This window comes from Hibiscus syriacus, unplaced genomic scaffold (genome assembly GCF_006381635.1).
Source record: "Hibiscus syriacus cultivar Baekdansim isolate YM2019G1 unplaced genomic scaffold, ASM638163v2 tig00110213_pilon, whole genome shotgun sequence".
NCBI classification, from domain to species: domain Eukaryota; kingdom Viridiplantae; phylum Streptophyta; class Magnoliopsida; order Malvales; family Malvaceae; genus Hibiscus; species Hibiscus syriacus.
In genome coordinates, this window is record NW_024062630.1 from 470,800 (window position 1) to 483,382 (window position 12,583).

The following is a 12,583-nucleotide window of genomic DNA, read 5'->3' on the forward strand; positions in this document are numbered from 1 at the left end:
TGGATGGTACGATGTCTCTTTAAGATAAATAGCTAGGGATGGTTTGGGGCCTGTAGGTCTCATATCGTGCTCTTGGTTGAAGAGTGGGGTCGCAATGTAACATTTGTTATGCCTTGCGATATCTCTCTTTCAAGAGTACTTGTGACTTTGGAATTATATTGTGGCTTGTGGACTAATATGTTGCTTGTCTATTTAGACAGATTGTTATGAGATCGACTAATAAACCGAGGGAATAACTTTTGTCAAGTATGTCTTGATTTTATGACAAAATTAATCTGAAGCATAGATCATTGTGAGAAAGGCTGACTTTTCTGGAAATTGTTCAATTCAAATGTCACACGGCATAACGACAGGGTTGAGACGTTTTGTCTGTGACGAGTGACTTTTCACGGTTTAGATTTTCAAATAAACATCTCAAACCTCTTAAATTTAAAAAAGTCTTTAAAAAGTATAGATATTTTATGTATAATTTTGTGAGTTTTAATTTTTTTTGAAAAATCCAAATCGAGGTTGGGGGTTCCACTTGTCACAAGAAAACTAACTGAAAAAGATTGTCGAGCACTTCTTGACAATATCAAGAGCAGACTCCATCAATGGTCTAGGAAGAAGATGAGCTATGCAGGTAGAGTTGAGCTTATTAAAACCGTTCTCTATAGTGTTGTAAATTTTTGGTGTAGGCAACTTGTCTTACCTCAGTCCATTATCAAGAAGATTGAACAATTATGTTCCAGATTTTTCTGGAAAGGTTCGGACATTCCTGCAACTGGTGCAAGGGTGAGTTGGGGGAAAATCTGTAAGCCTAAATCCGAAGGAGGCCTCGGACTAAAGGACATAAAGACATGGAATAAGGCATGCCTAATTCATCTTACCAGGAAGCTACTCGCGGGGGAAGGTTCACTATGGGTTGCGTGGATCCATAATTACATAATTAAGCAACAAGATTTCTGGACCATGAATGAACATCCGAGTGCAAGCTGGTGCTTCAGGCGAACGCAGAAAATCAGAAGTGTTGCTAAATCAATTTCGATCTCAGCATCAAAAAGTACAAAAGAAATTTGGGAAGAGATCCGTCTTAAAGACACTAAAGTCCCTTGGCATAAATTGATCTGGTACCATCTCCATGTCCCAAAGTATAGCATAATTTCCTGGATGGTTATTTTGGATCGTCTCCCCACTAGGGACAAACTGCAAAGATTTGGGCTTGTTACCAGCAATCTCTGTATTTTCAGCTCGGATGCAAAGGAAACTAGAAATCATCTTTTTGCTGAGTGTGTGAAGACTACATCCATTTGGAAATCAATCCTTCAAATGTCTGGTTTGAACAAGCATTTCTCAACATGGAACAATCTGCTAGAGTGGGCGACCGCATCATGGAAAGGTAAATCACTGATTTCTTGTATTCTGAAGCTCTCATGGTGCGCTTTTAACTACACCATTTGGGAGGAAATGAATCGTAGGACCTTTAGAGGAAGTTGCATAACAGAACCAGAAATTGTCTATGCTATTAAGGATATAGTTGGATCTCTTCTAAGTAATAGAGATATTAACATAACAGATAGCACAAATTTATACCTTTGTACTCACTAGGGTATAGTCTAGCTTTGTTGTAAGTACCCCGCCATTGTTCCTTTGATTGTTTTGTAATGTAGCAGTTTATTGTTAATTTGGGTAATAATATCTTATTTATCCAAAAAAAAACAATTTTTTTTAGATAAACAATCTAGTTGAATATGAAGAACGGTGAATGAAAGAATGAAAATAGAAGTATTTAAGTAGGAATAAAAGTTATTGTAAATTTATATAAAGAATGTTGTCAAATATGTAAACCCACTCACTATGCACTAGTAACTTCAGTTTACTGTGTGCTTTTGCTCAGAAATTCAACTTGTTCTTTTGATTTATTTCCCATTTCATCTTTGTTTTTTTAATAACAAAACTCTAGCCGCTTAACACTATATTCATCACCACCTGTCGATCACCAGTATATCTCCGACCACCATGGCAGCTTTTAACGTAACCTTTTAAGTTAGGGGAGGTCTAAAACCCTACATTAATTCTCATAATTTTTTATTTCATAATTCAAATTCCATAATATAATTGCTAGAAAATGCCCTTCAATCCTTGGCCTCATTTCTACATAACAAATTATATATAGGCATTTTGGTCATTCATGTTATTATGGTTTAATACCTTCTTAAGTCCTCCAACGTTTATTTTTCAATAAAACCTAATCTAGTCCTTCATATTTAATTTCAATTTCAATGTAGTCCATACCTAATTTCCGGTTCGTATTTTTCTCCAGTTTAACAATAATTCATTCAGTAATTTAATCTACTAATATTATAAGAATAATGCGAAACTATCAGTCCCGGGAAATTATAATTTATATTGTGGAAATGGAATAGTATTATTATTGACATTTGAAAGGAAAGAGGCAGCATGCTGGGGGACGTTTCGGATTCCAAATATGGCGATGGAGAAGGTAACCTTAATCTAAAAAATAGCTCATTTTGGCCACATAAGGAGGGAAGGTTGAGGCTAGAATGGTGAATAATTTCTAAAATATTCTCTATTAAATTTAAGAAAAATTCTCTTGCCAAAAACTTAACTACAAACAAACCAAAATTTATCACACATCTTATAGATTTTATTACACTAATGAGTATTTTATCTATCAAATTTTATTTTAACAAATAATCTTAGATAAAATGATAAATAATTTATATTTAATTTTACTATATTGTCTTCAATTCTTAAGTGTTGATTTTTAATTTAATTTATTTAAAGATTATATGGGCTAAAAAAAATTACTATTAAAATAATATGTATTATAAGTTTAAATAAAAATAATTTAATAAATTTTAACTAATATAATACTTGATTAATTAGTAACATCAAATTAAATATAAAAAATACATATGTTAGTTGGATGATATTTGATTATACATGAAGAGTGCAAACCCGTGCTTCGCAACGGGAATGAAATTTAAAAGATGAGAATTAGAAGATTAAGAAGTGTTGGAGTGTTGTTTTTCTTTCCTATTTAGTCTACCATAAAGTATGTATATATATACAAGTGCATATATCAATTAGATTTCTACAACTGCTAGCTATCGTCTCGGGATTTATGTAATGCATAAGACAATAATGTACAAAAGTCACACAAAATACATCGCTTTTACTAATCTTTGACCAGCAACATATTTGTAACTCACTTTCTTCTTCTTTGGTAGTGGTGCAATAATGTCTGCATTTACCTTCTCATCCCCCATAATATAAATCTTAGCATCGTTATCCGCATGTGGTTTCTCGTTTTAGACAACGAATTTTGTAGTTTCAACATGCTTTATTTCAAGGATTGGGATTATGTCCAGTAATATGGCCTGAATTGGATCAGACAATAATTTGAAGATCACTTTCCAGTAATAAGACCTGGCGTTTGCCCCTCTTTTCAGCACTGTATTTGTATATGCTCTTCAGTGAATCATTCAAAACGCTGACCCTCACCATCCTTCCAAATACATGATATTGTTGAAAGCAAAAGCCGGCGGCCGCTTTTGGGGGGTTTGAAGATTAGTGAAAGAAAAGGCTTCCTCCTCCGTTTTGAGAACCGTGTGATCCAGGAGTGGGTAAAAGGGAAGTAGGTACTCATACGGGGTCGTACACGTGAGCAGTGTCGAAGACTAGGAAATGGGTCGAGTAAACTCCTATTTTGCTGAACTTAAACGGGTCAAAGGAGTCGGTCAAAGTTTTCAAATCAGCTTCTTAACTACCACGTCAGGCTTCTGTCACACAGTTAATTTGTTAGAAAATGATAACGATCATTTATATAATTTACCCATGTTTTTTTGGGTACATGAGGTAGGTAACTGGTTCATTGGCAATGTCAGTTTCACATGCATGACATTAACGACGAAGAAATATAAATGATATATTTAGTGCAATGCCGTAAATTATGACCCAACTCTACCAGAAATTAAGTCCTTGTGGAGAGGGCAGTCTGAATCCCCTTCAAGAAATGTCAAACTTCTTGCAGCTTTTGTCTCTCTCAATCATTGCACAAATCTTTCAAAATTTTTGTCAAAAAAGAAAAAGAACTCTTTCAAAATATCTACATCAAATTTCCAGAGTTAAAAGATAGTAAAAAAGGTGTTCAGTTCAAAATATTATATGTATTTTAAGTTAAAATAAATGAAAATTTTAAAGTTAATATATAATACACGTAGTTTGTTCAATTCTCAACTTCTCTATAGAAATTGAAAAGTATAATTAAATATTCAAATTACATTCAACTCAATGAAATTTATAAATTATAATAATTATTATAATATATCATATATATATATATATATAATTACAAATAATTATATTAAAAAATTGAGGTGACTTCTGAATATGAATATTCAATGGGGTTGGTTTAAATGATAAACAGTTTGATATCGTTTAAGTATGATTTGAGTTCGAGTTTTTGTATAGGCAAAAAATCTACAATGAAAGACTCACTCATCAAAATCAAGTGTGCAATACTGATTAAACCGAATTAATCAAGACAAAATCTTAGAACCGGATGACTAAAAAAAATCTATATTAGAACTCGAACTATTTTACAGATTTTGCATCAATCCGTTTTAAATAGGAAGAATTTTTAAGAAGTAGATGTAACGAAACAATTATGGAAAATGCTTGTTCTACTGTGTTCAAACTCATCATTTAAAGTTATTTTATCTTTTTATAATATTTTATATATGCTATTTTAGTAAATCTATACTAAAATCATAAATGTATATATGTATAAAATATTTATATTTACATATACTAGTAATTATATATTTTAAAATATTGTGAATAAATAAATTATAAATATTATTTTATAACATTAAAATGAAAAATCATTAGTGAAATAAGTGTATTAGTGCATCATAGAGTGACATTCATAGATAAGGATATTTCAATATCCATATAAACTGTGTCTTATTGATACTTGCTATAAGATATATCAATCTACACCTATTCATGAGTAGGGATGAAACTATATGAAATTAAAATAGAAACATGAAATCTCAAATTTTGATATAATTGAGGGATTAAAACCAAATTGGAGTGTCTGATGTCAAGGCAAGGATTCGAGACTTAAAACCGGCTCATGTCAATGGTTCACCTAAACTGAGGAATGATTTTTGAAAGCAACGTTTGTTTTAATTAAGTTGATAAACAAAAAGTTGGTTTTCCAGAGAGAAAAACAGAAAGAAAAGAATGGAATTTGCAGAACTGAGAGAAGCCATAGAGCAGATAGAGTTGGTGGATTCTCATGCTCACAATATTGTCCCTTCAGATTCTTCATTTCCCTTCATCAATTCACTGTCTGAAGCAACTGGCCATGCCTTATCCTTTGCTCCTCACTCCCTCTCTTTCAAGGCAATTCCACTCTGTCTCTTCTTCTTCATATTATTATAAATAATATCTTTCTGTCTTTTTTTAAACAAGGGTGTAAACGCTGTTAACTTCAAAGGGAGCTGTTTGATTACTGTTTTTTTAAAGGAAGCTTTTGGGACTTTGTTGTTTTCAATGTGGTGTACAAGTATTTGATTGTTTTGTTCTACTTTGTTTTGGATTAGTTTCAAACAATATTCAAGTTCTTTAATACATTGTTCACTGTTCAGTTATTTGTATGATAGATGCACTGATGGAGTCATAGAAGGGCCAGTTATGAATCTTACTTTGTAGGCTTGTTATTCGATATCATGATTGATTTTGGTGCTGATTTTGAAAATAGTACTAAAAAAGTTGGCTTTCCTTGACATTTTATGGGAAAAGGCTAAATGTGCCGTTTGGAAATGAATATTTTACTTTTAGAATAGAATAAGATACCTTTATCTACCGAAGTAGAAGAAAATGCAGTTTTTTTAATAACAAAGTACTTGGTTTTGTTGGAAGCGGAAGTGAACGCTCGATAATTTTCTAACTCGCATAATATTCTTGACACGAACTAAAATATAAATATGATATAAACACTAGCTGCGGCTAGTTTATAAACACAACCCTGCTATCTCAAACTTTGCTAAGCTATCTCTTGTATTTTTTTCTTTCTCACTTTCACTCACATACATGTATCCTGAACTAAGCTAGAACACATATATATAAATCAAATAACCGCCTCAAAATGCCTCATCATTTGCCGTGTTTATCTTCAACTTTGCAATTGTGTTGTTGCTGCCATACACGTTAATATGTTGCCATATTTCCAAGTGTTTTTGCTGCTCTCCTCTCCTTTAAGAAGGTTGTTTTATTTTTGCCACATCATTTGGTGATCATCACTTGCTTACCTTACCATAACACCCTTGTTTGCCAACATACCAGAATTCTAGCTGCTGCAATACCTTTTCAACTCTTTTTGCCACATGTAGATTAGATCGTAATTATAGTTTGCCAAGTGTTTTGTTACTTCCTTAATTCTTAAGCATGTGCTTCCAAGCTTTGCCGACATTCTCAGTGTAAAATCAAGTTTGAATTCTAACATGTTTTGCCTTTAATAGGCTGATTATGTTATAATTGATGTTACATTTTAATACTATTTTTTTTCAAGAAACAAGTAGTAAGATGTCAATGTTCATTGCTTGATAGCTTTGAAAAGTTGGGCTCTATCCTTATATTCTGTCAATCTAACTATTGGTTTTTTTGGCAGAGGAATTTGAGGGATAATGCAGAACTCTATGGCACAGAATCATCATTGGATGCCGTGGAACTGTATCGCAGATCATTTGGCTTAAAAGCCATTAGCTCGAATTGCTTTAAAGCTGCAGGAATCTCGGCTGTTCTCATTGATGATGGATTGAGACTTGACAAGAAGCAGGACTTACAGTGGCATAGAAATTTTGTTTCTTTTGTTGGTAGGATACTCAGAATTGAACACCTGGCCGAGGAGATTCTTGATGGAGTAGGATACCTTCTGCATCTTACTTTTCAACTTTATTTTATATTCTAATTTAAGATTATCATCGTAATATTTCATGGAGTATAGGACTATCTTTAAGTGAGAAAGCACAAAAGTTAGCATTGCTGTGAAATTAACAGTTATATTCTGGTGTGACATTTGCTGCCAGGAGGAGTATTCATATGCAATTTATAATTATGTATTACACAGGCAACTTGTTTGCAAAAAATAATAATAATAAAGGTTTGGAGTTGATAAATAATGATATGAAACTATTATAACTTAAAGAGAGTATGGTGGCAGATAGGGATGACGAGGATCGTTTACCTGAATGTCTTGGTTCTTGTAGCCAGATGGGCAACTTGTATGCAGAGTGAATATAAAGTGGTTTTGCCCGTCTTTTACAACATTTTTAAAACTTATGTCGAAACTTATCCTCCTTTTATTAGTTGCACTAAATTTTGCAATGATTTATGCCTTGGAGTTTTGAGGGTCTAGTCATAATGTGCAAGGTGGAGGTGCTGATTTAACTAGCATCTTTTAACCAAAATACACCCCAAGAGTGTTTTGTTTTGTCAATATTAGGTGTTCATTAGTTTAGTTTCTTATCATTGTTGTTATGTATGTTTACAGGAGATGCCGGATGGATCTACTTGGACACTAGATGGGTTCACTGAAACATTTGTGAGAAGCTTAACGTCATATCCTTTAAGATAGTTATAGACATCTAAATGGTAATATTTTATTTCTCATTAATATGTGGCTTGAAGAAGTTAGGCACCTTTATGTCTTTACCGCATGGTACCACTCGATGACGTTTTCATTCGTTGCTGAAAACTTGATAGACACTTAGTTCCCGTGTATTGGTTTTTAGTTGCTGTGAAATTTAAATTTAATTGCATGCATGTGATTGAAGTTTTAAGAATAGTTCTGTAACTTTGGTTGATTACCAATGAATTGTTATCGAGGTTATGCTGCCTAATTAGTAGGGAATAGGGATGAATACACAAGAAAAACTTACTGTCTTGGGTGGTTTCTTTAACTCAATGTTACAGTTGCAAATGAGATTGTTGGCTTGAAAAGCATAGCTGCATACCGTAGCGGTTTAGAAATCAACCCACATGTCACCAAAGAAGATGCTGAGGCTGGTCTTTCTGAAGTTTTAGAAAGTGAGTGGTATGTGCATATGATGCTCTACATCCATCACAGGGTATAAGTAACAATTTCCTATTGCAGGTGGGAAGCCTGTACGCATTGCCAATAAAAGCTTGATTGACTATATTTTCACGCTTAGTTTGGAGATCGCTTGTCAGTTTGATTTTCCGTTGCAGATACACACAGGGTAAGAGTTAGCATTTACATTATAAAATGTTCACCGATAAGCGCTCACTAATGTCAAATTAAGTTGGCATCAAACTAATATTGATGTCTGTGCAGAAGAAATGGTCTGGATTGTCTGGTTCCCTACTAGTTATTGCCCTTATCCGTGAACTATAATTGATTGCACTAAAACCACCTGTATGCTTTTTCTGTATCCCTCCCCCTTAGTTCTCATTTGTTTCATTTCTCCCACAATTAGTTTTGGAGACAAAGATTTGGATTTACGGCTATCAAATCCTCTTCATCTCCGGAAACTTCTTGAAGACAGAAGATTTTCTAGGTGTCCGATAGTTCTTTTACATGCATCGTACCCATTCTCGAAGGAAGCTTCATATCTGGCCTCTATTTATGCCCTGGTGAAAATTCTACCTCTGGTAAACCAATTCACTCAATTTATTATGTTCCTATACATGTAATGGTTTGTTCTTTCAGGTTTACCTTGACTTTGGGTTGGCAATTCCCAAGCTCAGTGTTCATGGGATGATATCCTCAGTCAAAGAACTTTTGGAACTAGCCCCCATAAAGAAGGTGAGAACACTTGTTTAAAGGAAATAATGAAAGCCTGGTACTTGGTATCCAAAGGATTCATCTATGTTTCTCCTCGGTCAATATGCTTATCTTAACCCTTACTGTAATTAATTTAGTAATCTTATAATTTCATATACTTTTTGTTGTTATTAGAACATGCTTCACTTGATAGTGTACGGAAGAGGTATTGTTGTGGTTTCCTTTTCAACTTTGTATATGAAGCTTGTTCTCAGATATGTATGCTAAGTTTGTTTAACAATAATTGATCTCAAACACAAAATTGCAGGTGATGTTCAGCACTGATGCATATGCAACTCCTGAAACATACTACTTGGGTCTGTCGAAGTTATCATCCCCTTTCATATTATAGAATAGCTAAAAAAATGATGCTGCTTTCTCAATTTGGTTATGGTTTTTAATGCAATTCTATTGTTAAAACATCGGAAAAGTATAAAAGCCTTGAGAGATCAGTCTATTTATTTGATAGAAAAATGGTGAAGTTCAAAAGAATTTGTTAGAAAGTAATGCTTCTTCAAGTTTTATATTTTCATAGCTTGCTTGAAGTGAATTCTATATGCTTGACTTAATCCTCTTTCAGGTGCCAAAAGAGCTCGTGAGGTTGTCTTTTCTGTTCTACGTGACACATGCATTGACCGGGATCTTTGAATCGCTGAAGCTATTGAAGCATCCAAGGATATCTTTTCTCAGAACGCAATTCAGTTATACAAGATTGATATAGGCAGGAAACCTTTTGATTCAAAAGCTAGTGAATCTCCCAACAGTTACATGATAGGGACAAATGTTCGAGAAGATAGTGTTTCCCTTGTTCGTATTGTGTGGGTTGATACTTCTGGACAACATAGATGCCGTGTAAGGTTTCTTTTTCTTACTAGAAGTTATTCTTTGATTAAGTTTATCTGCACAACTCTATGGAAGACAGAATTTTATGGCATTTCCTTTATCGGTATCTTAGAAACGTGGAAAATGGAAGGAAAAAAGAATGCTGTTTCTTCCTAAATTTAACATTATTCGTGCCTGAAAGGACGAAGTAAATTTTGGTTGTAACATTTCAGGTTGTTCAAAAGAAACTCTTTGATGATGTTGTGAAGAAAAATGGTGTTGGTTTGACTTTTGCATGTATGGCTATGAGTTCAGGTACGGATGCTCCGTCTGCTGGAACTAATCTGACTGTGACGGGTCAGATCAGGCTTATGCCCGATCTATCAACTATGAGGGAAATTCCATGGTACAGTATCTTTGAGGAATAAATGTCTGGTTTTCACACTGAAATATTTGTATATGCCTCATTTAACTCCTTGACGTATTTTACATGCATTTATATCATTGCTGTATGATCTTCGATGGCGATTGTATGAACATCACTGTGTTCATCAATGCTACACGTGAAATAATGAGATGCTCACTTCCTTTATAGGACAAAACAAGAGGAGATGGTTTTGGCTGACATGCACCTTAGACCTGGTGAACCATGGAAATACTGCCCTAGAGAAGCATTACGAAGGGTTTCAAAAATTTTAAAAGATGAGTTCAACTTGGTACGTCGTGTGGTCTGTGATACTTTTCATAATGAGGGCTATTCCATGATTAACTAATGAATGCTATATGCGCAGGTAATGAATGCAGGATTCGAAAGCGATTTTTTTCTCCTGAAAAAGCTCGAAAGGTAGAGTGATTACGCCGGCTTGTTCCTTTTTGTCTTGGCAACCTTGGGCTCCACACGTTTAATGAAATTTTGTATTGAAATTATTCAGGGAGGGGAAAGAAGATTCCTGGGTGCCAATTGACTTGTCACTTTACTGCTCCTCCTCTGCATTTGATGCTGTCTCCACTTTATTTAAAGAAATTGTTGCAGCTCTCAATTCCTTGAATGTCCCTGTTGAGCAGGTACGGATTAGAAGTCATATATGCTTGACATCGGCATTTGTTCGTTCCTATTTAACTCTCAGTAGTGACAGCTATCATTTTCTCTCCTTTCCTTCTTCCGTCCCATGTATGCTACATTGTTCTTCTCCTGAATAGCAAGTTCGATAATTACCTGCTTCTGTTCACTTACTTTAGATTTTAAAATCTGCAGTTGCATGCAGAAGCTGGACATGGTCAGTTTGAATTGGTTCTGGGGCACTCTGCTTGTACTTATGCCGCTGATAATTTGATTTTAACACGCGAAGCTGTTAGGGCTGTTGCAAATAAACATGGGCTGTTGGCAACTTTTGTCCCCAAGTAAGTTGAATTCCTTTTTCTTATTTTGAGCAATGCTTTTGCATCCTTGCACTTTATGCATATAGTTTTCGATATTGGGGGATAAACATATACAAATGGAAAGACTTGTGGATTTAAGAATGACGAAAACTTGCCCTTGCAATGCTAAAATATCCTAACTAAAAGCAAATGGTTAAAATGAGAATGCACAGATGATTATGGGAGGAATCTTTTGCTAATCATTTGAGTTAAATTTCATGTCGAACTTGCACGTTGCTACCGTGAGCCTTTCTTGCATGTCCGGCTTTGAATGTTACAAACTTAACATTTTAAACCATATTTCTCCTCAGGTATGCTTTGGACGACGTAGGTTCGGGATCCCACGTGCATCTAAGTTTATGGAAGAATGGACGGAATGTTTTTACAGCATTGGATGCATCTAGTCAGCACGGAATGTCGAAAATCGGGGAGGAGCTCATGGCCGGGGTTTTGGCCCATCTTCCTTCGATTTTGGCATTCATAGCATCAGTTCCGAATAGGTTTATTTCTCCTCCCTTAACATACGTTGGAGGTGTGTATCCGATTTCTTGCCTCACTTTCATTTACTTATCCAACTCTTATTTGTCTTCAGTTATGCTCGAATTCAACCTGATACATGGAGTGGAGCGTATTGGTGCTGGGGAAAAGAAAACAGAGAAGCACCTATAAGAACTGCATGTCCACCGGGAATCCCACATGGTCTGGTGAGCAACTTTGAGATTAAATCTTTTGATGGATGTGCTAATCCGCACTTCGGCTTGGCTGCAATACTTGCTGCTGGAATCGATGGCCTACGGAACCACCTTCCTCTGCCTGAACCTATTGGTACTCCAAAGATTTTAGAATAGTGTTTTTTTTCTTCTTCTTAAACTCCATTAATATCTTGATTTGTTCTTCTTAAACTCCATTAATATCTTGATTTGTTTCAACAATGTAATAGATGAAAACCCGGCTATACTCGATGGGAAACTACCGAGACTCCCGATGTCACTTTCGGAATCGGTGGAAGCTCTTGAGAACGACAATGTGTTGAGGGAGATGATTGGTGAAAAGCTTTTCACAGTTATAACAGGAGTTCGAAAGGTAAGTTCCAGCCATGTTCACTAAAAGGTTAATTTTTTTTTAGGGAAAATTTCAATGCATAAACTGATGCGGATGCCAATGCCAACATATATACAGGCGGAGATTGAATACTATTCAAGGAACAAGGAGGCATACAAGAAACTTATACACAGTTATTAAGCCGCTGGTCGGCCAATTGTATCGATATCCGGGCATTTTCTGTAGGCAAACTCCATGATCCCTGTGCTTTGGTTATTCCCATTGTGTTAAAAAATGGAGGAGAAGTTCCAATAATTAGGGGAAAATAACATGGTTCTAATCTCGACTATAATCTCATTTATAGTATAGATGAGGGATATTTATGAATGTAACATTTTGTAGGTATCAATTACAATAAAAACTTTTACGATGAGCCCATGAGAA

At 34.8% G+C, this 12,583-nt stretch overlaps 1 protein-coding gene across 1 annotated transcript; it reads left to right on the forward strand.

Moving 5' to 3' along the window:
* Nucleotides 1–5,235: 5,235 nt before the first annotated feature.
* On the forward strand, nt 5,236–12,465 carry LOC120113781 (protein fluG-like). Its single transcript, XM_039134830.1, is given in 18 exon segments — nt 5,236–5,415; nt 6,683–6,934; nt 7,565–7,632; nt 7,985–8,100; nt 8,168–8,273; nt 8,511–8,667; nt 8,744–8,839; nt 9,126–9,174; nt 9,438–9,709; nt 9,913–10,085; nt 10,275–10,395; nt 10,471–10,523; nt 10,612–10,744; nt 10,935–11,080; nt 11,410–11,598; nt 11,691–11,923; nt 12,039–12,181; nt 12,278–12,465. Coding segments are annotated over 18 exon segments (2,532 nt in total). The 5' UTR covers nt 5,236–5,253; the 3' UTR covers nt 12,341–12,465.
* The last annotated feature ends 118 nt before the right edge of the window (nt 12,466–12,583 follow it).